Here is a 27,327-nt window from a genome sequence, read left to right as displayed (position 1 = left end):
ACCCTTGATTAAAGCACTGGCCTGCTCATGTGCTTGATCAAGACCAAATCCTGAGAATTCATGTTTGGTCTTATGCACCACAAAGTTGCCTTTCAGCATGTCCCTCGGGTGAACAGGCAACCATCGGGCATAATTATTGGTGTTGTTATTGGCAAAGAAGTATGGCATCAGCTCCTTTAATGCCTGGAAGTAGAGGCTGAAGTTGGCTTCAAAGAACAATCTTAGCAGCATGAACACAGTCAGCTCCATTGCTTTTTTGGCTTTTGTTCTGACATCATTCCTCAAAGCCCAATGAGTGTTTATTGAGTTCTTCTTGCTCTGTCTGACATGCAAAACTAAACTTAGACATGCAGAAAAAACAGCTGCCATTTTGAAATTTTGAGTGGACACCCGGGATTCTTTTAGTTAGGCTATGGAGAAGGTAAGGCAAGGCAAGGCAAGGCAACTTTATTTGTATAGCACATTTCATACACAAGACAGTCTCAAAGTGCTTCACATCATAACATGTCATACAATAAAGTGAAAAAAATAGAAGAATTAAAAGAAAATAAAGGCAAAATTAAAATGCATTACAGAAAAGCATTACAGAAGGTTCGATTCCCGGGCGTCTCCGGGTTCTCCAGCTTCCTCCCACAGTCCAAAGACATGCAGGATGGGGATAGGTTCATTGGTGACTCTAAATTGCCCGTAGGTGTGAATGTGAGTGTGAATGGTTGTTTGTCTCTACATGTCGGCCCTGCGATGGACTGGTTACCTGTCCAGGGTGTACCCTGCTTTCGCCCAATGACATCAAAACAGTTGTTCATTACCATAAAGTCGTTCAGCTGCTTAAAAACTGCTTTTTCGACGATTTTACTCAAAAATGGGAGGTTTGATATTGGTCTATAATTGTTCATTAGTGAAGTGTCTAAATTGTTCTTTTTTTAAGAGAGGCTTGATAACAGCAGTTTTCAAGGCCTGTGGGAAGACACCTAACAGAAGAGACGTGTTTACAATCTGTAAAAGATCTGGGGTCATGCAGTTTGATGCATTTTTGAAAAGGCCTGTTGGCAGAATATCAAGGCAGCAGGAGGAGGATTTCAGATGTTGTATGATGTCCTCCAAGGTTTTATGGTTAATCACATGAAATTGTGCAATGTTTTTTAAATTGACCTTGAGTGGAAACATGGACACATGTCCTGCACCTGATGTGGAGGCGCTGACTGCTTGCCTAATTTTCTGGATTTTTTCTGTGAAGAAGGAGGCAAAGTAATTGCAGGCCCTGGTGGAAAGCAGTTCAGGGGCTACAGACACAGAAGGGTTTGTTAGTCTGTCAACAGTAGCAAACAAGGTCCGTGCGTTATTGTTGTTTTTGGCAATGATGTCCGAGAAGAAGGATTGTCTTGCTTTTCTCACTTCCAGGTTGTGTGAAGGTGGCACTAGAGAAAGAAAGTATGATTGTTCTCTGTAAATTGAATGGCTTTCTGACGACAGGAATTTTTTGCCCAACGATGGCCCGAGTGGAAGGTCAGAATCCTTCATCTAATAATCTCAGTTGGAGGGATTCCCCTCGGAAGTCCGACATCACACACAGCCATGACTCACACTCATTTCACTGTCACTAGTGACCTAAACCATGAGTAGTGAGTAACATTAGTCATGCAACTTTCTCAGAAATGAGCTAATTACAGATCACGGCTACCACTGCAGTAACGTTGTTGTCAACCATCTGAGAACACCAATGTGTGCTACGGTGTGGTAAGAGTGAGGAAGCATTACGTTGTAACATTTGACTTATTTAGTGTGGCTCTCCATGCTTCGGTATCTTACTACTCCCCTGTCATTACTGGATAACAGAAATCCATCTATTTTATACAGAAGTGGCCCACGACAATGGACACTATGGCAACAATACACATAAAAATGGCCGCAGCTCTAACAATCCTGCTACAATGATTTGAATTCTACTCCTATTTTATTTCTATGGTTTCAGCCCTCAGCAGATCATAAACACATCCGAGACCACACTGCACATTGAAAACGCTACTTAAACTCACCTTTTTAGATCTGCTTTTAATGTGTGACTAATGCTGTGTCTTTTCTCTATTGCTTGACTTTGTTTCTAATTTAACTGTATTTTAACTGTTAAGCAACTTTCAGTACAATTACATATACTAAAATGTGTTATTATTATTATTACTACAACCAGGGTTAAACATAAAGGGTACATTGTTGTCCTCCTAACATCTGTCTGGTGTCTTACTCTATCAAACTCTCTTGTTGTGTTGTCACTTTTCCACTTTTCCAGTCCTCAGCAGTTACATTGGTGCGTACAAAATTAATAGAAATAATAAACTACAAAAATGAGACCCAAGTCGTAACCAATCAAAATGATCCTTTAATGGATTATGTGACGTCTCTTTCTTTGAATGCCTCATGAATGCCTTTGTGATAAAACAAATCTAAGATTGAATAGAGTTTTTACACAAAACCACTCAAACTACTGTTATAACACACACACACACACACACACACACACACACACACACACACACACACACACACACACACACACACACACACACACACACACACACACACACTGGGGGGGGGGGGGGGGGGGGGGGGGGAGTCTGTAATGACCCACATGTTTACATCAAAGGCGCTATATAAGTCCAAGTTATTATTATTATTATTATTATTATTATTATTATTATTATTATTATTATTATTATTATTATTATCAAACCACACATTTGTTTTAGACTTATCTGTAAATAGAGAAACTTTCCCAACAAACAGGTTAACATGAGTGTTTTAGACCACCACGGACCAAAATACAATAATCGTACTGACTAAACACAAGTGTGTGTATGTATGCTTTACTGGTCATGTGAAGACATTCATTTGATTACATTGTCACGTTGTGGGGACAATTGCAGGTCCCCATAGTGTACATTTTAGGGTGAAGACTTAGACCAAAAATACATTTTTACCTTTCGTTACTCAAGAGTTTTACCACAGGATCATTTATATTTATTTGTGTCACTCACACTAGATGCACCAGAGAGGAGGCAGGGCTTCCCTCCATGTAGACCCCACCCAGGTCTCCTCCATCACGGCTGAAACCCCCCCTATTGCTGCTTTGTACATGTTGAAGTCCCAGATCCACCAGGAAACCAAACACCGTCCTGTCTGAGTTCATGACATCATCCAGAGGTGCTCGGTGGATTTCACCAAGCTGGATTCACTGGATCTAACAAGACCCACGTGGGCTGGTTTACCACAGCTGGAGGAACCCAGAATCAACTATTGATCTGTTATTTAATATCAATAACCAGATGAAAAGGATGCTGAAATAACTCCATCATGATGGTGATCAGTAACACGTCTGAAGTCATGCTTTGTTAGGTCTGTCTGAAGACCACAAGATAACTATTAAAATGCTGGTTTTCTGAATGGAGTCTGGTTGATGGGTGCTAGGCTATGCTAACATTGTAGCTGCTCCATCAACACTCCAAATAAGGTAATCTAGACATAAATAATCATTGTTTAGACCACAGACAGTCTCTGGTTTCTCCACATAGCAGCTCGCATTAGTCCAGAGACCAGACCAGACCAGACCAGACTATCGTAGACCTCTGGGGGACCACAGACCTAGGAGACAGCATCTGGTCCCTCCATTTCGTATTCAGAGACCTTAGGGTGACAGGACGATTCCTGTCGCCCTAATTTCTTACTCGAGTTGAAGTATTTCAACTTTTTTGCATATTTGTCTTATTTGTGTCGTGTCATTAATGAGTTTGAATGCAATCATGAAACGTTTGCTTTGTGTTTGGGGTGAACACATCATGAGGGTTAGGATGAGACTGGTAGGGGTTCTGGTTTGGATAACTCTCCAGGGATAGAATCTAAGTCATGAAAACGTGTGTGTGTGTGTGTGTGTGTGTGTGTGTGTGTGTGTGTGTGTGTCCTGTTGTTTAGTCCATTAGCTCAGCAGTTCAAGGTAGGTGACAGGGACTTTTCCCTTTTGGTTCCCCCGTTCTCCAATCAACCAATCAGGGTCCATCCCTGGTACGGTGTACACAGTAATGAGCTGCAGAAACAAAAGGAAACAAAGGAGGATGTTTTAAGATAAATGTGACCCAAAATGTTTGATTAAAATCCATTTAAACAAGAAAAAAGAAAAGACTGAAGTCTTAATTCAAGCAAAAGGAAACAGAAATGAATGGGTATGGTGAATTCTGCATCATCTCACACTCATGATCACAGTGTGTGTTTAGTCTGCCTCATTCTTATCTGCGTCAACTTCTCCAAATAGGAGACAGGACAGGAAACAGAGACCAAATCCACACCACAAAGTCCCAGAGGATTTACCCCCACACTTCATCCTCATGATCTCAAGATGTTGTTTTCTATTTATGTGCGTTCCTTCCTGCTCGGCCTCTTGTTGACAATACAGTGTTTCCTAAAGTGGAGGTGACATGAATTGTGCCTGAGGCAAAGAGGCTGGATCACTGTAACTTTAGTTCTTTACCGGATGTCCTTGCAAACTCTTTGCTCGCCCTTCGGGTTTTCTGGCAACGACACGCATTTCCTCCAAAGCACACACAGAGAGTGTTTAACTCGAAATTATATTATTTATTTATTAAAGCAAACTCCGGTTGACTTTATGGGAAAGTGAAAACAAAATTCAAACAATGTCGCTGTTTGTGCGATCAAAACAGTGGTCTAATGTGGGACAAAATAACTTAATGTATTGAAATAGTGCAGTCAGTACATTTTTTGCTCTCTTGCTGATGGAACCTGAACAAAGATATTTTCCTTCCTTATAGAGGGGCATTTTACTAGAGCCTGACCAAGACACACCCGTTTCCCAAGTATTCAACACACCCACTTTCACAACTTATAATTTTTACCATAACTCAAAATATATAATTATATAATTAATATAAAAATATTCTAAACAAAAACCCTAAATGGCTCCAACACCAGTCTTATTCTATTTTAGCTTATTTTCATTTTCTATCGTTTTGCTTCTTAAATAAATGAATGAATGAATGGAAAATATTTTTTAAATGTTTTTATTCGTTTTGAAATATCCTTGTATTATGCGTTTCATGCTTTGTCCTTTAATGATTCATGTCATTAATTCATTGCCTTGTTGCTGAAATGTGTAAACGACAAGTTGTTATGTAGTTTAAGAAACCAGAGATTGTCTCCGGTCCCCCAAAGGTCTATGATAGTAGCTCACATTAGTCCAGAGACCAGACCAGACTATGTGGAGAAACCAGAGACTGTCTGTGGTCCCCCAGAGGTCTATGATAGTAGCTCACATTAGTCCAGAGACCAGACTATGTGGAGAAACCAGAGACTGTCTGTGGTCCCCCAGAGGTCTACGATAGTAGCTCACATTAGTTCAGAGACCAGACCAGACTATGTGGAGAAACCAGAGACTGTCTGTGTTCCAAACAATAAGGTATCTGCTGTATTTATGTCTAGATGACCTTATTTGGAGTGTTGATGGAGCAGCTACAATGTTAGCATAGCCTAGCACCCATCAACCAGACTCCATTCAGAAAACAAGCATTTTAATAGTTATCTTGTGGTCTTCAGACAGACCTAACAAAGCATTACTTCAGACTTGTTACTGATCACCATCATTATGGAGTTATTTCAGCATCCTTTTCATCTGGTTATTAATATTAAAACCAGCTAAATAGTTTACTATATATCCTACTGTACCTCGTCAGCCAAGAGGGAGAGCTCGCTGGCATCATGGGCATCATAGTCATACAGGACCTTGGCCTTCCTGGTGCCTGTGACGGGGAGCTGTGTCAGCTCCATCGCCAGTGTGCCGGGCCTTTGGCTGGACAAAGAGGAAACCGGAGCTCCAGGGGACGATGGTCCAGACAGGAAGGCAGGGGAGACGGGGTCGGGGCAGACAGCAGCGTCTGGCTGGGGGATGCTGACGGCAGTACCACATCTGTGTGAACATTGGAAAATTAATTAAGTGGATTTCCAGTTTTTATATATATATATATATATATATCTGAGGTTCTTACAGTAATCACGTAGAAAGTGAGACAACAACAAATGCTGGACGTGACGTTTTGTCTGTGTTGCTGCTGTATCAACAACCTCAAATGGAAACAGATTTGAATGAATGACTCATTGGCTTGTACAAACCCCATTTCCAGAGAAGTTGGGCTATATAAGAGAGCAAAAATCTTTGATTCACCTTCTTTTTTTTTTTTTTTTAAAGATTTTTTTTTTTTTGGCTCGAGCGCCATTCAAGTGTTATATTACTTTTTCACACAGCGTGGAAACTGGGAGAGAGAGAGGGAGATGACATGCGGGAAATTCGTCCCGGGTGGGATTCAAACCCGTTCCCGCATCGAGGACTTTAAGCCACCGGCCACCCCAGTTCATGTTAACCTTGAAGTAACTGGCAAAAGTAAAAGTAAAAGATGTTCAATAGTTATCCTGGCTAACACTCTAACATGCTAACATTGCTAAGGTTCATCAGTGGTGTTTACCATAATAAAATAACCAAAATTCAATGAATGAAAATTGCACTACAAATAATATGTATTATTATTAATGTTACTAATTTATGGTTATTAACTCCATCATTGATTTATCATTGTGTGTGATAAACAGGAGAAATCTGATTCAGGATGATGTCATCCATACAGTCAGTCTGTTTAATGGCTGCGTTTTGCTTGAAAGGGCCTCTTTAACGACTGTATTCTCCAACACAACTACAATTTAGTTGTGTTGTCTAAACCCAACTTCTATCTTTTTTGTTGCCTGAATCCAACTACGAGGTTTTCTTGCCTAAACCTAATCTTGGTTCTGTAAACCTAACGTTGGTTTTGGGATCTAAACCCAGATGTTTCCAACTGAAATACATTATTTTGAAAGTTGTGCTGAGCAACACGGAAAACTTTTTGTGACTTTTTATAACTTTCTGTGTTTTTAGACTGTTGGTCATACACATTTTACAGCAGTGAATCCTCACTTGTTGAGCTCCCTCTGAAGGTCCTGCATGTAGTGATGACACTGGGCGTAGTAAGTGGCCTGAGCTTCTGCAAAATCCTGCAAACCACGCAGGTGGTTGAGCTGAAGGGAGAGAGCAGATGAGGGGGGTGAGCAGATGAGGGGAGAGAGGGGAGAGAGCAGACGAGGGGAGAGAGCAGACGAGGGGATAATCCAACACAGAATACATTTCTCTCCAAAAGCAACTGACATTGTAGTTTAGTTGTGTGGGAACATAGTTTTCAGGAAACCAGTCTAGTTCAGAAAAGAAACATTTGTCCCATGGACTGTCTGCAGACTAGTCCTCTCATTCTCTGAGCACTATATCTCAAAAAGGTCAGCACTGTCAGCGTTTGCCTGCTGATAATGCTACAAATTTGAGTGCTTCAAAGTTCACGGAAGTTGAAATTGACGCTATCAATGCGTCTCATTCATTCCCCCTACGGAGAACCTGATTCATCCTGTTTGGAGCAAGATCGTCGCCAGTAAATCTGCCATATTCAGACGGACACACAACAATGAGTCATGCTGTGTGTCCAACGTGGCTCAGAGGATCTCACATGTGTGCTGCTGATGCCTTCCAGCAGCAGCCTGGTGACCTCAGCCTGCCGGTCAAACTCCGTCTGAGCAACGCGGAGCTCGTGTTCCGCCTGCAGAGGGAAGCGACAGGAAGGTAGCCATATAAACACGTGATGCTCGTCATGAAGACACAAATAGACGCATGGCCACTAGGAGAACATACTTACTTTGTCCACTTCCTCACTCAGCAGCTGAGAAAAGCAGCATGAGAACAGAAAGAAGGAGACATGAATCATCCTCACAAACATTAAATGATGTTGACGATATGAAACTCTGAAGCTGCAACAATGTGAAACTATGAGGGACGCTAGAAACAAAACAGATGCTGATATGACTTCTTCTCTGAATCTCACCAGCTTATTGGCAGGTCAGCTGGATATTAGAACTTTCAATCGAAATTTTCAAATAGAAATTTATGTCATGTAATTAAGTTTAACTTAATCACATTCAATTTCAACTTAATGAATTTATATTCTGCGTAACAATTCAGAAGACATGCAATGTCGTTTCAACCTCGCTTCATCTTATAGACCAACATTTATGAGGCTAACCGTGTGTTCAATGTTGTTAATTGCAGATCACATGACATGATAAAGACGCGAACGAGGCAATTCTTTTGCTTCAGTAAAAGTGGTGATTTCAGCCATGATGGAGGAAACCTGGTTGGTGTCGGCTTTTATTGTGCTGACATATCGTTTGTCAAACATCTTTTAAAGTCTTTCAAACTGTGACCGTTTGGTCTGGAAAAAAACACTTTCCCTGGAAATATAAGTGAGAATGTAGTTCAGTTGAATGGGAATGTAGATTTGTAGGAGACACACAGTAGTTTATATTTTAGCCTCACTGATTGAATGATATTTTTGTGCCTTCTGCGATGACAGAAGTCAAATAAAGTCAGAAGCTGATTTGATCTGGAGTTTAGAAACATTCAGTGACATTGTTTATGCCGACAGCTGTTGTTGTTGTTGCCTCCAGCTTGAATTGAACCTGACCTTTACTCCACATTCTGCAGCTGCAAACTTGAGAATAGTTGCTGTATAGCACCCCGCTGTGGTCAACATGTCTTATTGCCAGAAAGGCCATTTCTCATTGTAGAACATACAATGCAAGAATATTTGTTATGTAGAAACTAAATGAACTTACAAGTGTGCGATGCATTCAGAGTGTCTCATGAGAAAAATGTATAATGATTTAGACACTAAGGCATTACACTGCTGAATGTAATAACAGAACATGATGAACATGATCTAAACAGGCCTTTTTAGGTAATAACGGGTTTGAAACAGCTAATTGCGCCGTTTGTCTTCATCTCCCCGTTTTTCTTTTCTGCATCACTTATAACTTTTACTCATTACATTGTTTGTATTGCATTGTTTCACTTGTTAAACCTTCAGCTAGCCGTTACCATGTGGAATGTAGCTTGACAGAGCATGCTCATGAAGGAGTTTTAATAGACCCTTTTACAGTGATGTCATCATAGATATTCATGTCATCATCGTTAGAACTCCAGAACACCAGTTAGAAGCTTTAAAGCAACACTAAAGAGTTTTTAGTGCCTTCAAATAATGTTTCCAAAATAGTTTCAGTGGTTCATCACCTCAAAACCTGGTGAACGGCAGTTCCGCTTTCGCTCTGCGGCCGTCTATCGGCTGTAACCGCACTATGTAACTTTGCCTCGTCGGGTAGCGGTTTTGTAGTTCTAATGAGACTACAAATTTGACCAGCTTTACGGCAAGTGTTACAAAGCCGGTAGATGGAGGCTCTGCGTGGAGATCAGTGGGAGAACACCCGGCAGGTGCGTGGAAGATACTTTGCAGCTAAGGAGTTTTTAAATTGGCGTCATGGCAGAGCCTGCAAAGAAAAGGAGGAGTATAATGTCCGATGAGGTGAAGAAAAGAAAACGGGAGCATGACAAAGAACGAGCTCGAACGAGAGTGAATATCGGACCGGCTCACACTCGTTGGCGAGAGCTGAAGGAGGCTACAAAATGTAAGACAGATGGTGACTTGGCTTTGTTGCTGCTGGACTTGTAAATAATACCGGTAATCTTTTTTTTTTCCAACAGTGTGCATCTGTACAATACATTGTCGATTATTTTATTGGCTCATGTTAGCTAAGGCGTTAGCTATTGTGCTAATATATATGTAACTATCGCTATGGCTCATGTTAGCTAATCTTAGCTAAGGCATTAGCTATTGTGCTACCTTGTCACTGGACATCATTCAAATCGTTCATCGTTTCCAGAGCCGGTTCTGCATACAAACAAATAATGTATGTGCGATAGGCTAAATTATTTACGACGGCAGTAATGGACAATTCCGCTTCCAACCTGTAGGGGGACCGAAGTGGAAAACTTCTTCAGTGTTGCTTTAACCCTGATTTCAAACTGTCAGCAGCATCTAACTGTCTGCTTGTTACATGTTCGTACCTCACCATCCATATCCAGACGGACTCAATTTCTCCAGCATTCAGACCAGGATGGTGTTCCAGTGGAACCAGTGACTGTGTTACCTGGTGACTTTCAGCTGGTAGTAACTTCAGTAAACGGTTGGTAAAGATGATGAACACAGATGGATTTAAGATTGAAGGCTTCTACGAGGACTCCTACATGTTCTGTTGGTGTTCCAGCAGCTGAGAGTCACCAGGTAACACGGTCACCAGGTAACAAGGTCACCAGTTGAACCTGAACTCTACTCACCCCTCCCTCCCCTCCCTCTCCTTCCTCCCTCACAGATGACTTTGTCACCTACTTGACTAAGAAGGCCATTAGCTCCTCCTTTATCCCTCCCACTTCCCTCCCTCCCACCTCTGTCTGCCTCACCCACTCTACCCCTCTCTCCCCTGAAGATGTCCACAAAACAATTACATCTAACCGTGCCACCACCTGACCCCTTGACCTTATTCCTTCTTCCCTTTTCCAAGCCATCTCGTACAACATCCTACCATTCCACACCACCCTCATCAACTCCTCTCTCACTTCAGGCCTCATTCCTGCGTCCTTCAAGATCACTAGAGTCAAGCCTCTCCTTAAGAAACCTACCCTTGACACCACTGACATCCACAACTACAGACCGGTATCTCTTCTCTCGTTCCTTTCTAAAACCGTGGAACGTACCATCTCTAACCAGCAGTCCTCCTATCTCTGACCCCCATCAGTCCCCATATACTGTTGCATGCCCTAAATATAAATGTAAACCCTCATCCTTTCAGCTAGCCTGTTCATCACTTATGCTAATTGCTGATGCAAAACGCTAGCATACACATATCCGAGCCATGCATGAAAACTTAAATTCATAACTTATGTGGTTTAGTCATCTCAACCTAATTGTGTAGTTGAGTCGTCTCAACCTAACTATGTAGTTGAGTCGTCTCAACCTAACTATGTAGTTTAGTCGTCTCAACCTAACTATGTAGTTTAGTCGTCTCAACCTAACTATGTAGTTTAGTCGTCTCAACCTAACTATGTAGTTTAGTCGTCTCAACCTAACTTTGTAGTTTAGTCATCTCAACCTAAATAAGTTGTTTAGTTGTCTCAACCTAACTATGTTGTTTAGTCGTCTCAACCTAACTATGTTGTTTAGTCGTCTCAACCTAACTATGTTGTTTAGTCGTCTCAACCTAACTATGTTGTTTAGTCGTCTCAACCTAACTTTGTAGTTTAGTCGTCTCAACCTAAATATGTTGTTTAGTTGCCTCAACCTAACTATGTTGTTTAGTCGTCTCAAGCAAACTATGTTGTTTAGTCGTCTCAACCTAACTATGTTGTTTAGTCGTCTCAACCAAACTATGTTGTTTAGTCGTCTATGTCGTCTTGAAACTTTGATGTCATTCAAAATACCAAAAAAGAGAGACGAGTCTCTTTAAAGCTATATCCAACCTTTGCTAAACAGTTGTAACAAGATAATGCTAAATGTGAACTGGTAGCAATTCATCGCTGATAAGTAAATCTACACTCAAGAGTAGAAGCTACTTATCACCCCATCTCTCTATCACTCTATCAACTTGTGCTCAGAAGATTCTTAGATGTTGGATAGGGTGCACTCACACTAGGCATCCATACCGTGTCTAGGCACAATTGAGCCTAAAGCCCAGATTGTTTGACTAGTGTGATGCTCCGTTCCGTACTTAAGAACGGTTTGCTTCCTGGGCCACGGGTACGCATTGTGGACATGATGTAGGCTTTAATCGATAGGCCATCTCACTCGTTATCGCTCAGTGTTCAACTCGGATCTCCTCCCCGCTATCGAGGCGATTTATGACTGAAAATAGTGTTGATCGTGCCAAGGCCCGGTACGGATCAAGTGGCCCAAGTGTGAGTGCACCCTAAAACTGCTACAATGAAAATGTGGAACGAACAAAGGATGGAAACAGTCCCATGTGAAAAGATGCTGAGAAAATTGAATTGAAAAAATATATTCAAAAATCAAAAGAAGGTTGGTAAAAGAAGAACGACACAGCTTTAGTGGATATATCATTTCTGTTCACCACATTACATATCTTTCAGTGTTTGATTATCTGCCTGTTTATCTTTTTTTCTGTTGTTTAGTTCTCCTGGTGTCGGCTCTGAGGCTGAGCCAGTCCACCAAGTCTTCTAGTGCTCTCTGTTAGCCTGTTAGCATAGCTGCTGCTCATACAACCACTTGTTCAACTCAGGATTCTTACCGCAGATGCACTGGCAGAAAGAACATAATTGCGAGGTCTTGTCTCCTGAAAATCAGGTGCAGCCTACAAACAAGAGCAGGGAGGGGAGACACATGTTGGCAACGGTTGGCATGCAGTTTCAATCATTAAAGCAGGAAAACAAAAAGAGGCAGAGCAACAAAAAGAAACGTGATGAGAAGCAGCACAGGTGCACAAGCTAGAAACAGTTCAGTTGGGTTTTGTAAGGAGGGGGAGGCCTAGTTTTCATATTACCACCAATAGTCAGGGTCTTTATTTACATCTGTGATAGTGGGCTCCACTAAGTCACAATACAATAGGCTAATGCGCTTGTGCTGTTGCCCATATACTGGGTGATTTACAGTAGGACAAAGAAAGCGTCTCGAACAAACCTACAACACTGAGACTTTCTGGACTCATGTTTACTGTAGTTTGAATACGATCACAGAGGACAGGAGGAGGAAGAAGAATGATAGGAACAGTAGGAAGTTTCATCTCACCGCTGCTTTGGCTTCTGCCTGTTTGGCTTTTTTCAGCCGAGCTTTGCAGATGTCCAGATCCAGCCGTCGATTCTCCAAAAGTCGCTTCTCTTTCTACAGAACACAGGAGGGAGCCAATCAGAAACCAGGGATCTTCTGAGGGAACAGACCTTGTAACACCAGCATTCCATTAACAGCTCCCATAACAAGACATTTCATAGGAAATGCAAAAATAGTATCCATGGCAACATACAGTAAGTCCCTTCACCCAGGTGGTGTTAATAAGAAACACAAGAACACGAGAAGAACACAAGAAACGTCCACTTGGATGGAGGGAATTTGGAAGTGAGATTTGAATCCGCTTTTTTATTCCACACCACATAAAAATGAACATTCTGGGACAGCGTTATTTGGACTCTTGAGGGGATCCGCGGATCGGGTACATAGGATCGATACCCGGTGATCTCATCTCATCTTCAACCGCTTATCCGGTGTCGGGTCGCGGGGGCAGCAGCTTCAACAGGCGACCCCAAACTTCCCTTTCCCGGGCCACATCAGCCAACTCTGACGGGGGGATCCCGAGGCGTTCCCAGGCCAGTGTGGAGATATAGTCTCTCCACCTAGTCCTGGGTCTTCCCCGTGGCCTCCTCCCAGCTGGTCGTGTGTGAAAGACCTCCCTAAGGAGGCGCCCAGGGGGCATCCTTACCAGATGCCCGAACCACCTCAGCTGTCTCCTTTCAACGCAAAGGAGCAGTGGCTCTACTCCGAGTGCCTCACGGATGACTGAGCTTCTCACCCGATCTCTAAGGGCCAGCCACCCTCCTCCACATTCTATTCAAAATCTAGATACTCACATGTGACCCTCCAACTCCTGGAAAGTGGCTGGACATAATGGAAGCTGTATATGGGTCAAAGACGAATAAGGATTTTAAAAATGGAAAAAAATTAAATTAGCTAAAAATACCCATTAAGTCACTTTCTATCTTTATTAGAGTGTTTTGTATATCACTCAACAACAGGAATTTGTTTTAAGAATGCAATAAACATTTTTCAGTGAATTATATGATTTCTCCCGTGGGAAATGTCCCCCCTGGGTAACGTAAATGGTTTTCAAAATTAATTAAAATTTCTATCATTGTTGGCATTTAAATGTTTTTAGATAATTATAGTTAGAGCTCAACAAATAATTACTTCTCAGAAAACAACATTTTTATCAGAATTAATGTAATATATTTGGACATTTATAGTGAAATGGCTTCATTCGTTCCTGTTTGTCACACAATATTTAGTGCCAAAAAGAGAAAAAAGATGGAAAATGTCTTAAAGATTTTTCACAGTGTAAGTAAAATGGTTGTTATTGTATCCTCACCTAAAAAAACACAATACTGTAATATAATATGAAATTTGGGTTGAATTATTTGACTGTGTCATTGTTACCCAGAATGACATGCTGTTAGCCAGGAATGACCACTGCACGATTTCAGTGTCAAGTATTTCATTAAAGGCTGTTTCAGGACATTTGTAACCAACATAATACAAAGAAACTGACAACTGTTAAAAGATCTGAAAAAGTGATTTCTTCTTTTTTTTTAAAAATCTTTAATTTCATGCAACAATGTAACAGCGACGTAACTATAAGAAAACACGTTCAGTTGTTTGTAACAGCATAGCATCAAAACATTCAAACAAGCTTTTTGTTCAACAATGTCAGTGTTAAAGTCACCAAGTGACCAAGTCATTTGCAATGTTAAAATATTAAAATGTTAAAAAACTAGAGTTGATTTTTCTGAATGTAACAATAGATAATCACTTAAAATGCCATGGATTTGATTTCACAATAAACTCACCTAAAAACAACAAATCTTTCAAAGTTTCAGTTAAGTAACTGAGTTATTTATAACAACTACATTTTTAGTCTAATACAGTAACTAACTGAATGTTCAAGTAACTTTAAACCAAACTTTTCTTTTCATAAACCTGTTAATGAATTAAACTTTAAAGCAAACAATTGAAACTGCATTTTTCTCTTGGATATCTTTTCTTTTATCACAGCCTGAGGGAGCGGAGCAGGTGAGGTGAGCTACCAAAAACTTTGGAAGGTTTTCCAGTCTTGGGGACATAATTTCGATGAGCGATTCGTATCCGGCTCAGGTTCTGACAGGATGGCTTGCATGTCAGATGCATAATAGAAAATCACATCAGTGGTTGTTGGCCAGGCAAATGAATTTTTCCCCATTAGCTGTCGCATGCAGCTCACCTCAAGTTCATTGCCAGCTAATTTGACAACTTGACCAATGAATGGCATCGCATCGTATTTTACAACTACAAACCTGCCAACCAGGTCAGGTGACAGTTGTTGGGCTGTTTCACTGGTTGTGGGGGTCTTCTTTTTGTTCCCCATACTTGGAGCTGCAGTTTGTGTGTTTGTGGGGGTCTTTGTGATATTTAAGTCCAATACAATTGGACTGTGGCAGTCACACTCGCTGTTTGTGCCACGGCTGCAGAAGCATGACAGCTCTCTATGTTTGATCTTCTCTGGAGTCACAGACACGATCTGATGAATTTTCATTGTGCCTTTTATTACTGGAATCTTTTCTGGAACAGCTTCATCATGTTTAAGAATGTCCTCCTCTGATATCCAGAAGTATTTTATGCTTGAACTTGTGCTTATTAATGTGTTGTAAAGGTCTCTGGGTGTCTGGATGTCAGCACCCATTTTAACCTTTTCATCTGCAGCACGTTTAACAGCACCACCGACTCCGTCTGGTGCACCTTTTCCGTGGGCCTTTTCAGAGAAATTCCAGGTAACCTCTTTAAAGCCCATAATGTAGGGAAGTGTGCTCATGAGATAGAAGTTTTTTTTGTTTCTATATTGAGTCACAGGCCCGTCACTCATAAAGTGGACAGTTGTCAAATTGGGGTTGCGCATCTTAATGTCCTTTAAAATAGGCTCAATGTGTCCCCACACAGCTCTCTCATCATGCCTGAGGCTGTCCGAAATAGTGGCAAAGCACTGTACCCCCTTGGACGTGTAGGCTACACTTGTGTGGATGGTGGCCTGTTGGCGGCTTCCACCAAAATGGAAAGCCTGGATCTCTGTGTGCATTTTACATCCATAGTTTTCCGAAAAGTCCATGTGGAATACTAATTCGGTGTCGCTGATGGTGTCCTTTAGATGCCTGCACTGCTCAGCCTGGTGTATCCATATATAATGGTGTTTTGCAAGCAAATCAAGCTTCTTGTTTAATAATAATAATAGGTCCTGCCATGTACCACTTTCATTATTTTTTACGAAGTTGGTGTATTCTTTGTCACCATTTGTGATTTTGACCCGTTCCCACTGCTGCCATGTAGTGATGCTTTTCTCATTTTGAAAATCTAGCTCTAACTCCTTATAGCAGCAGTCCACACAGACACGATACATGCAGTCCTTTTTTTTAACATCACACACTATACTGGCCAGTATCTCTGAAAGGCTTGCTGCCTTCACTAAGCCACTTTGGGCTAGTTTCTCTACAAGAATCTGGACATTTTCGTGGTCTATGCACGCGCAGGTATCACGATCACTTGCTTTTGGCTCTGTGATGTAGAACGGACGGAGACGTAAGAACTGTCTATATGAGAGTCTAATTTCTTTCTTCATTTCTGTGTTGTACTGCTCATGGAGCTCTTTTAAGGTTTTTTGTAGGACCCTTCTCTGTACTTTAATTTTTTTTTTGGTCACTGTGTCTTTTTTTCCCGGTAGCAGTCTGCTATTTTCATCCCTACACAAGAACTGGGCAACCTGTGCCCTCTTCATTTCTGCCAGCTTCTTTGCTCCCCGTGGCTTGTGCTTCTCACTGACAACATTTTTTTTGTTGGCCCTCTTGAGGCGTTTCCTTATTTTCTCCTTTTCCTTGTTTGCCTGTGCAAGTTGCCTTTGAAGTTGAACTATTTCATCTTTCAGTTTTGACTTTTCTTTCTTTAAGCTAGCAAGCCGTTTTGAAGCGTTATTATCCTTTCTTTCTGGGGTAGATGAAGCAAGTGGCTGAGCGTTCTCCTGTGGCTCACTGGATTGGGGTATTTGTGTTATAGGTGCATTTTGCTCACTGGATTGGGGTGTGTGTGTTGTAGGAGCATTTGGCTCACTGGATGAGTGTGTTTCAGGTTCATTTGGCTCACTGGATTGAGGTTCAAGTTGAGGATCTTCAAGAGCAGATTCGTTGATAGATTCTGGTGTGTCTTCCATTAATTGATTAATCTGCCTCAGTCTTTCCCTCTGTCTCTTCTTTTTAATCCTCCACTGTTCTCTTTTCTTTTTTGCAGCAGAAGGAGTCATCAGCTGTATAGGTGTCTGGGGCTTTGATTTGGATTTATCTTTGTAGTACCTAGAAATAAAACAAATGACATGGTATACAGGTTTGATAAATTACCAAGATGCCGATGCTCCAGAAGAAATGTGCCCTACCATAAACATCACATCACATTGCTTAACTAACATATTTTGCGAACAAGTGTAAACCTATTTTTTAATCCTTTTTTAACTGATCTGCATAATCACTTTACTAAATCACAATACCTTTCTCTCTTTTCCTCGAGATACTCAGCCCTAGCTTGTGGCTCAGCATTCTTCCTGGCCCTAAAAAGTCTCTGCCTTTCTTTATTAGACAGTGGCATCTGCAAGGACAAAACTGACCCTTAAACATCGTACGCTATACTAAAACTTTATTAAAAAACATAAAGATTAGTTCAGTATATATATATATGTAAAAGATATTTATTAGATAGCACAGTTGAGAGAGACAGGAAACGGGTAATGTCCTGTGGTGCTATCATTGAAAAAGATAACAAAAAATGTCATAAAAGTTCAAAAATACATAATATTGCCTCATTAATCGTTTAATTAATCATTAATAATAATAAAAATATAACATTACAACATCAATCAATGCCTAAAAAGCTACAGATACTGATAAAAATCTGAATTGATTTACATGTCCATCCTGGATAACAGAGGACATGTCCTGGGTAACAGAATATCTTTGTTATCCAGGGAGGACATATCGTTATCCAGGGGGGACAAAAAAACAAAATTTCCTTTATAATCAGGCACTAACTGGGTCTACTATATAAAATATTAGCTTAATCTTCAACACATCAATGTCATATTTCACATGAAATAGGTCATTTAAAAAATAAAAAAAATTATAAATATTTTATTAGCGTTATCCAGAAAGACAAATGATTTGAGGACGTCAGGTACGACCGACCGAAAAGGTAAAATATCAACATTTTAAGAGAGACTTACTGACCTTGTGCTCTGTCTTGGGGGTCCTTCGGGGTCTGTTGGCTGATGCAACACCCTGCAATATGACTATCCACATCCAAATATGGTCATATATTGCCGCTTTAAGTGTGTTACCCAGGAGGGACATTTGGGAATCCAAAAGTAGGGACAAAAGTATTTCTTGAATAAAAATGTAAATAAGCTTAGTGTTGTTACTATATTTGTAGGTGTCATTACAAACATCAACACAATTATGCCCCAGTGCATAATTAATGTTTTTATTAAGATTTTTGACATTTTTAGCATATTTTTGTACATAGATTTTAAGCCCGGACGTTATCCAGGAGGGACAGTTTTGTACTTTTGAGCTAAATAGCTCCTTGAATTTTCATTTCTTATAGTAAATACTCCTGTGAATAAGTAAAGTGGGGAGAGTTGAGTAACAAAATGTAGTGTTTTAAAATTTTTATATATTTTTAACATTATAAATATGCTTCGGACACCAGAATTGACATGCCACGTCTTTGACCCATATGTATATTTATTTATTTCATTTTTAAGGGCCTATGTAGAATATAAGACCTAAATGTTACCATTGAACCAGAGTACCTAAAGACCCTTGGCAGGTCACAATTAACACATCCACACAGAGAGAGGGACTCTAAGGACTAAGGCCAGGACTAAGGCCAGGACCAGGTACAACGTTAGTCTTAGTGTCTGGGAGGGATTGGAAAAAAGGCTACACAGAAAGAGTCGCCTTTCTCTTTTTTGCCTTTAATGTGTGATTGTTTCTGTCCACTGTAACAACACATGAAAAGTAAATAGACAAAGAGTTGAAATCAAACAGTCAGTCTTACTGATATAGTCCTCCAGTCTCCTTCCAGGAAGTTGCGTAGAGGAGTGAGGAAGGAGGCAGCCGATGATTGGAGGAGCTCTCGCTCTGCTCCTCCCAGTCTCTTCTGGTACTCTCCCACTGTGACCAGCGTGCTGCCTGGGAAACACACAGCACACGTCAGTCATCACCGTCTCTACAGCCTGGCAACAGTTTAGTCTCTGTGGCAACAGACAATATTCTGGGTTCTGGTGCTTTAAATAAGTACAGTTAGGTTTAAACTAAAGCAACGTTAGCCTTAGACAACAAAAGCAACGTTAGCTTAAGACAACAACAGCAACATTATCTTAAGACAACAACAGCAACTTAACTTCAGACAACAAAAGCAACTTAGCTTTAGACAACAACAGCAACTTAACTTTAGACAACAAAAGCCACATTAGCTTTAGACAACAACAGCAACTTAACTTTAGACAACAAAAGCAATGTTAGCTTTAGACAACAACAGCAACATTAGCTTTAGACAACAACAGCAACTTAACTTCAGACAACAACAGCAACATTAGCTTTAGACAACAACAGCAACTTAACTTCAGACAACAACAGCAACTTAACTTCAGACAACAAAAGCAACGTTAGCTTAAGACAACAACAGCAACGTTAGCTTAAGACAACAATATTAACTTAACTTTAGATAACAACAGCAACTTAACTTCAGATAACAAAAGCAACTTAGCTTAAGACAACACCGGCAACTTAACTTTAGACAACAGCAACTTAACTTTAGACAACAAAAGCAATGTTAGCTCTAGACAGCAACAGCAATGTTAGCTTTAGACAACAACAGCAACGTTAGCTTTAGACAACAGCAACTTAACTTTAGACAACAGCAACTTAACTTTAGACAACAACAGCAACTTAATTTTAAACAACAAAGGCAACATTAGCTTTGGACAACAGCAACCTGAAGATTATTATTAAGGTTATTTGAAGAAAACCACAGTGACTTCTGACTTTGAACGCATCGCCGAACGAGAAAAAGCCCCACCCTCTTCGTTCAGACCTCTGATCAAAGCCCCGTCCGCTTCGTCGATACCTCCGTTCAAAGCCCCGCCCCCTTCATTCAGATCTCTGTTCAAAGCCCCGCCCCCTTCATTCAGACCTCTGTTCAAAGCCCCGCCCCCTTCTTTCAGATCTCTGTTCAAAGCCCCGCCCCCTTCTTTCAGATCTCTGTTCAATGCCCCGCCCCCTTCTTTCAGATCTCTGTTCAAAGCCCGACCCCTTCATTTAGACAGAAAGTGTTTCTGAATAGAATATAGAATCACCTACTCTGCCTTTAACTTTAGACAACAGCAACGTAACTAGGTCTAGTTCCTGAGTCCAGCATGAAACAGGATCCTGATGAACTTCACATTGACGTTGTTTTGGTGCTGAATGAGCTGCCATGAGGCTGCGTTGTCACGGAAACATTGTCAGCCCTCAACTCGTCCATGCTGGAGGTCTCATCTGGTCCTTTACCGTATGGAGTCTCTGGACCGAACTCGTTGGCAGCCTCCACCATGTACTGGCCCAGCAGCTCTGGGTTGGTGGTCCTTGAGGGAAGCTTCTTGTCCAGCTTGTCATAGATGAACTCCTCGATTCGAGCACCTGGACCACAGGACCACAGGACCACAGGAAGACAGGAACACAGGAAGACAGGAGCACAGGAAGACAGGACCACAGGAAGACAGGAGCACAGGAAGACAGGACCACAGGACCACAGGAAGACAGGACCACAGGAAGACAGGACCACAGGAAGACAGGAGCACAGGAAGACAGGACCACAGGAAGACAGGACCACAGGAAGACAGGACCACAGGACCACAGGAAGACAGGACCACAGGAAGACAGGACCACAGGACCACAGGAAGACAGGACCACAGGACCACAGGAAGACAGGACCACAGGAAGACAGGACCACAGGACCACAGGAAGACAGGACCAGAGGAAGACAGGAAGAGAGCAGCGGGACACCGGACACACAATACAAATCATTTCTCAACTATTTTAAAAATGTTTTGCTGACTGAAAATGTTGCAAAGTTATCACATTTTTCTACCGAAATAAAATAAAATCTCGGGCAGCAACAACAGACCTTCCTTTATGTGTGGAAAGCTGAGACACATTCATGTGTGGTGGTGTTAGTCTGCAGTCTCACAGAGGCCGAGGCCATCCAGAGGATGGATAATAATATTATTGTAATAATATTAAATAATAATTTGAACAGAATTGCCCGCCATCCAATCACTAAATAATGCAAGAGTTTAAGACACCAAAGTCCTCATGGTCTCGGTGATGTGGTATTTTGGAGGGATTTTTGATCATTTTTATTCACTCCTACCACTCCTGAGTGGTAAAAAAATATGCTTAATTCAGCACCAAATCTGTAAAAAATGGTATCAACTCAAAAATCGCTTATGAGACACAAGTGAGCGTGTGAATGAGCATCACATTCTTCCATTATTGTGTTCTAAGCCCTCATACTTCCACTATTTATTTGAATTCTGAGAGCTCAAATTCATCTTAAGATGATGAACGTCATTGCAGTATCTACTCGACTCGGACCACCTTAAAACCGCCCCCATGCTGCTGGTTCACGGGGGTCCTGAGGAGGTCGGACTTATGTGGATTGTGGACAAACAATGTTTCTTTTAATTGAATTGAAATGAAAAACAACAACTGGAGAAAATCAAACAATATGAGCTTCATTAATTACTGCCTGTTGAAGTGACTGTGATGGTATTTCTGTTATTTTGTCCACATAAAAAAAAAGGTGGATTGATAAAACATTAATTTTAAGTAATAGTGAGTTTATTTGAACCGCTGCTAATCTCACCATGAACATAGTGACAGAACAGCAGCTTCTTTAAGAGAACAAAGTATCAATTAAACTATTGATTAGAGGTGATCAGCTGGACGATCAGTAGGAATCAAACAGCTGTTTCTTTGAACACAGGGAGTCCATGCCCCAGCATGGCTTCATACTCTCTACACTCTGGCTGCGTTTCAATAACAGTTTGAGTCGCCCTCGCTCACTTCCCCTAAGCACTTGCCCTCGGGGGAATCCCCGCAGCCATTTTAAGGGCTGTTCCATTTCCCTGAACAGCTGAAGTGAACTCCGTGAGATCGACCCTTGAGGGCTGAGTGATCGAGTGAACAACGATGGCCACTTCAGAGCTGTATATCACCCACGATGCATTGCAGTGGTGCACGAAAAATATGTCCATGCGGTGGCGATAATGAACCTCAAACACCATTGCCTGCTGTCTATTCACCACCAAGGAAGAGGAAGAAAGAAGAAAGTAGAAAATGAATTAAATTTCATTCATTTTCTTAAATTGTGCAATTAGACTGTCTGTTGCAGAGTTATGGCAGAGCCCACCGTTTACAAGTGTAAGTATATAAGCCGACGTATTGCCATCAAGCGCAGAATACATCAATGAAATGAGTCTCCGCATATTTTGTGTAATTTGGAATAGGCAGTATAGCGCTACTCCAACAACGTGTGGTTGATCCATGATTGTCTGGGCTGTTAGTGAACGAGGGCAGGTGTGTTCCATTTACCCCTTTCACTCCCCCTCCGCCCTCTTTCCCTCCGCCCTCCAAGTGGCCTCCGTGTGATGTCATAGCAAGGGCTGAGGGCAAGTGAGCGAGGGCGACTCAAACTGTTATTGAAACGCAGCTATTATGTCACCGCCACTCGGGAAACACGGCATTCTGGGAAATTACTTACCAGTGTGATCAACTGGAGCATGGAGGGTTAGAAAATACACAGATGGAAAGTTAGAGATTACAACCAAGTTGTCAGTCTAACAGCAACACAGTACAAAGAGGATCCTAGTGGACATTAGTTCAGTGCTGAGAGACAGGAAGGAACGGGACCCTTCATGTCCCTGAACACGAACGCAGCACATTACACTTCAGGACTATTTAACTTGCTGTGAGATTGGGCTGCTAATACAGATCCTTGTAGGACTATGAGAATAAATGTGGCATTATAAAAGAGCTAAAAATAATAATAATCACAATTACAACGTGACAGTTCATTAAAGTTCAGTACAGATATTTCCTCAACACATTTGTTGACAATTGACAAATGTTTTGGTTTCTTGTTAGAATCGTGTCCCAATATACCGTATAAGGAGTTCCTGATGAATGGAATTTAGAAACTATTATATGTCTCACTTATTGAATGAGATGCCGGACTAATAAACGTGCACTCCCACAAGGCCGTCCGTACCGACGCTCCCTCGGCCCGCACGGTCCCAAGAGGTTCGCTTCGGCACGGAATGGTTCATGCACGAGCACGAGTACACAACGTGGACACGCCATGTAATCGCTAAGCCGTTCCACTCATTACCCCCCCCCCCTCGCACGCTATAGGCCGGATTTCTCACTGAAAATACGGTTGATGACTGTGTAGGACGCAGATGGATTCTGGGTCAGGCAGAACTGGACCCGGACGTAGTGCGACGCTCCCTCCTTTTAGAATAGGCCTAGTGTTTACTAGAAATATGTGCAGACGCCACTTGTCAGTAAAGTTTCACTCATGTTCTCTGTGTTGATCTCTATGGTGACTATGATGACATGTCGTGAAAACAACGTAAAGTCATGCGTGTGTCGTATTACGGCGTGATGACGTTTGTACAGGAGGCAACCGGTCCTAGGCCCGTTTGGCCTGGAGCAGCGTGGGTGCAGGCCCACTGGAAACCGGGGAGCGGGGGCTCAACCAGACGCCGGCACGGTACGGATCAACTGGCCCTAATGTGAGTGCACCCTTAGAAACGGTCTCCTCTGGGACCCTGTAGGAGGAGAGGTCTTCGTGTCCTCTCTTACTTGGGTTGGGCTGCAGCAGAACCTCGGTTTGTCTCAAGATCTTTTCGGTCCAGTTCTTGGTGCAGTCGGCGCGGCTGATCAGGTTCTCTAAGTGAGGATCCAGCTCTGTCTTCTCAGCCTGGCCCAGCTTCTCCTCTGTGAACTGGGACACAACACACACACAAGTTATTCATTAGTATGTTACGAGGATTTCAAGTAAAACAGAAAGTGTTCCTGAAAAGAATCACCTACTCAGCCTTAAAACTCAGGTATGTTAGCAATAAATCAACAATACTAAATACCATATTAATTGGTTTTAGCTGAAAAAGCAACGTGGCATCATGACTTTAAATATACACGCCACTTCCTGTGGTGTGTTACCTGTACACAATTCGAGCTATCCACATGTATGTGTATGTTCTGAGCGAAACGACCCATCACATCCGTGTGTTTGTCAGCGCCCTCTAGCGAAACGACCCATCACATCCGCGTGTATGTAAACGCCCTTTAAGGTTAGGGTTAGGGTCCGGCGTTGATAAACACGCGAAAAGGCGATTGTGCGTAGTGATAACACGCCATAATGGCATACGAGTTGGAGTGTCATACATACGCCACTTCATGAGATCACTCTGGAAAAAGGGTGTTTTGAAGATTTAGTAACACTTTCTGTCATGTTACTTGAAATCCTCGTTACATACCGACAGCAATGAATACATTAAATGCTCTGACATAAAAAAACATGAAAAAGGCCATCTGTGGCCTTGACAGGACTGTAAAACCACGTCCATCAAAAGAGTCGGACCGGAGATAATAATTGGAATTTGGCCTGTGTGAATTCTTACTTCCTGACTGCACTCCGCCAATCTCGAGCACTCATTTGGTGTTCTGGGGGCGGGGCTTTGAACAGAGGTCTGTATGAAGGGGGCGGAGCTTGGATCATTGGTCTGAACGAAGGGGCGTCGCTTTGAACAGATGTCTGGATGAAGAGGTGGGGCTTAGAACAGGGGCCTGCTTGAAGGGGCGGGGCTTTGAACAGAGGTCTGAACGAAGGGGCGGGGCTTTGGACAGAGGTCTGAACGAAGAGGGCGGTCTAATTACTTTGAGCATTTCTAGATAATCGTCAGAAATACATTAATAACACACAGTGGCGGTTTCTCATATGGGCAGTATGGGCAGCCGCCCAGGGCGGCATTCATGGAGGGGCGGCATGAGCGCCCGCACAAAAAAAAGGTGCGTCTGCTGATGCTGAGAGAGACTGGTTCACACCGTCCGCGGAAGCGCCGCGAATAGGCACGGCCGCCCCACGCCGTGAAGCGATCGTTTCGGCGTCTGCTCTATTTTTTGCGCGTGCCGCGAGCGATTGTGTCAATTATGGCAGGAAATCACACAAAGAAACCGGTCAATTTTCAAAATTAAAGCAATTTTCAAAATAAAATACCGCAATTGACAAATGCGATATTTGTGTATCTAAACTCGCACTGGGAAACAGGAAGAGAAAATACATTTAATAAATGTGAAGAGTAGATAAACAAATATGTGTATTTCAACGGTATATCTACACTGTCTACTACCATACACTGTCTGTCTCTCTGTCTCTCTCTCTCTCTCTCTCTCTCTCTCTCTCTCTGAACGGATAAATAGAAGAAGTGTAGGCCTACAAACTTTTTGGTTACAGAAACATGGCATCATTATTTTATGAGGTTATGATAAAAAATAGCTCTGAATGAACAACAGATGAGCAGAAGCGCTTGTCGACCGTTGCGGAGAATTACCGTCTGGTCTGAACAGGGGGGCAGGGGGGGTCCATTTGTGTGTGTGTGTGTGTATGTATGTGGGGGGGGGGGGGGGGGGGACGCTGGAGGTGAGGTTCGCCCAGGGCGTCATGAAACCTAGGACCGCCACTGATAACACACCCTGACTTCAGAGCGGTTCCTCGTTGACGGGAACATAAAAAAATATTTTTATGTGATTAAAAGACTTGGGATGAGTTTTGGAAGGAGACACCCTATATTGAACTGAAAGACAGCTCATGACAAACATTCATATGTTATTAATAATTGGCGAATTGCCTGAAGCCGGATGTCTTGGAGGCAGCTGGTGGTGAGAAGAGGAGCTTCGTTGTGGTCGTGGAGCGTCAGACACAAGGATCCGTATCTCCGGGACCCGAATGCTCGTTGGTTTGATCCGAGCAGAAATAATATCCCATATATTCTAGAGAATACAGCAGCTGGTCGCCGTTCCGGACTTGGAGGGAGTCTGCTGGTGTCACATGGGTCATACACTCGATCACAGCCATCAATAATGGATCGAGGCTCGGCGAACCTTTATCGGCTTACAACGCTGCTCGGGATGAACATGGCAGCGGGATTCTGGGTAAATCTCCCCGTTTTAAACACGCCAGTCTGCTCGGTGTTGGAGAGATGAGCCGCAGCGGACGGGGCTCTCCATCCGGGCAGGACGCGCTCCGTGACGGCCAAGCAGCCCGCAGAGTCCGGCTCGATGATCCGCATCTTACCTGCACCGCTCGGGTGAAGAAGACGCCTGCACCCGAAGCCAGCTTCTTCACGTTGAAATCCATGACGGCGTGCTGGGTCGAGTCTCCGGGCTGGTCTGGTCTGGTCTGTGGTCCCTGCAGAGGAACTCCGGATCAGCTGAGAGGACGGAGCTGCAGACGCAGGACTAAAACCCTAATCCACTTCATGGACGATCGGAGAGCTGCTCTCCACCCTGCGCTTAAAGGGACAGCGCACCGGGCTCCAGTCACGACTCCCCAGTATGACCGACACTAATCACCACACTACATTAAACATGTTTCAACAATATCTAAGTCATGTGGAAAATACCAACACTAATCATTATTACATATAATACACAGACAGAGAGTCTGGTTCACAGGGATCCAAATGCAATATTATATTATATAATATTAAGTCCTCTTCATGTCAAATAGCCTGCCACTTCAGGATGTTGTGCACTGTGTAACATCACACACACACACACACACACACACACACACACACACACACACACACACACACACACACACACACACACACACACACACACACAGTGCTCTTCACACTCCGACCAACAGCTTTGAACCGTCTGCATTCCACCTGTTTTTCTGCACACCTGCTGACTTGGGCATGGAAGACCGTTACCACCTGTGGTATCTGGTTGTGCTGCTACTGGGTTCACCACCACCCTGTTAGACCCCGACCTCTACTGACCTTGTGCCTTCGTACCTTTGAGCAGCCTTTTCTAGCCGCTGGTAGGATTTCTCCTCATCAGCCACGTCTTCTATCTGTCGGGGGTTGTTCTTCCATGAAGAACTGCTGTCTGAGATCTTCACTTAGCAGGTCATCACTTGGGGCCATCTTCCTGATGGACTGGATCCTGGATCTTGGGTGTTTAATCCTGGATAGTGGCTCTGATGCTCATTAGTCCTTGGCCTCCCTCCAATCTCAGAGTACGGGTTTTAGGGTGAAACCCTCGATGATGGCGAGGAGCATTCCTGTCATTGATATCAGTGGTTTCTATCTCTTCCTTTGACCACGTTATCATACCAGCAGGGTATCTGATGACCAGCAGTGTGTCTATGTTGATGGCTCTGATCTTGTTCTTTCCATCCAGGTGAC

At 42.5% G+C, this 27,327-nt stretch overlaps 1 protein-coding gene and 1 long non-coding RNA gene across 3 annotated transcripts; both read right to left on the bottom strand.

The window, feature by feature from the left end:
* Window positions 1-432: 432 nt before the first annotated feature.
* LOC311029712 lies at window positions 433-2,547 on the bottom strand. The gene is made up of 2 exons (XR_014598908.1): window positions 2,280-2,547; window positions 433-2,216 (listed from the first exon to the last, which is right to left on the bottom strand). It is a non-coding gene; the product is annotated as an uncharacterized lncRNA (long non-coding RNA).
* Window positions 2,548-3,437: 890 nt separating this feature from the next.
* sh3glb2b (SH3-domain GRB2-like endophilin B2b) lies at window positions 3,438-26,357 on the bottom strand. Of its 2 annotated transcripts, XM_084035999.1 has the most exons (11): window positions 26,205-26,357; window positions 23,711-23,852; window positions 20,354-20,482; window positions 18,861-18,994; window positions 12,759-12,851; window positions 12,262-12,324; window positions 7,767-7,790; window positions 7,581-7,670; window positions 7,004-7,104; window positions 5,725-5,965; window positions 3,438-4,075 (listed from the first exon to the last, which is right to left on the bottom strand). In XM_084035999.1, the coding sequence occupies exons 1-11, from the start codon at window positions 26,265-26,267 to the stop codon at window positions 3,968-3,970; spliced, it is 1,188 nt and encodes a 395-aa protein (XP_083892125.1). In that variant the 5' UTR covers window positions 26,268-26,357; the 3' UTR covers window positions 3,438-3,967. The 2 variants fall into 2 exon arrangements, with proteins under 2 accessions (XP_083892125.1, XP_083892126.1); XM_084036000.1 differs by lacking the exon at window positions 12,262-12,324 and having other exon boundaries at window positions 3,439-4,075.
* Between the last annotated feature and the right edge of the window lie 970 nt (window positions 26,358-27,327).

This window comes from Eutrigla gurnardus (assembly GCF_963514095.1).
Source record: "Eutrigla gurnardus genome assembly, chromosome: 19".
In the NCBI taxonomy this organism is placed as follows: Eukaryota; Metazoa; Chordata; class Actinopteri; order Perciformes; family Triglidae; genus Eutrigla; species Eutrigla gurnardus.
The sequence above is the reverse complement of the archived record's forward strand: the minus strand, read 5'-3'. Positions and strand labels throughout refer to the sequence as shown.

Excerpts from the sequence above, each read along its gene's own strand:
- sh3glb2b (XM_084035999.1), bottom strand. The coding sequence starts at position 26,267 with ATGGATTTCAACGTGAAGAAGCTGGCTTCGGGTGCAGGCGTCTTCTTC. Across the intron at positions 23,853-26,204 it reads TCTTCACCCGAGCGGTGCAG|TTCACAGAGGAGAAGCTGGG; the intron begins GTAAGATGCGGA and ends GTTGTGTCCCAG. Across the intron at positions 7,105-7,580 it reads AAGGCATCAGCAGCACACAT|CTCAACCACCTGCGTGGTTT; the intron begins GTGAGATCCTCT and ends CTCTCCCTTCAG.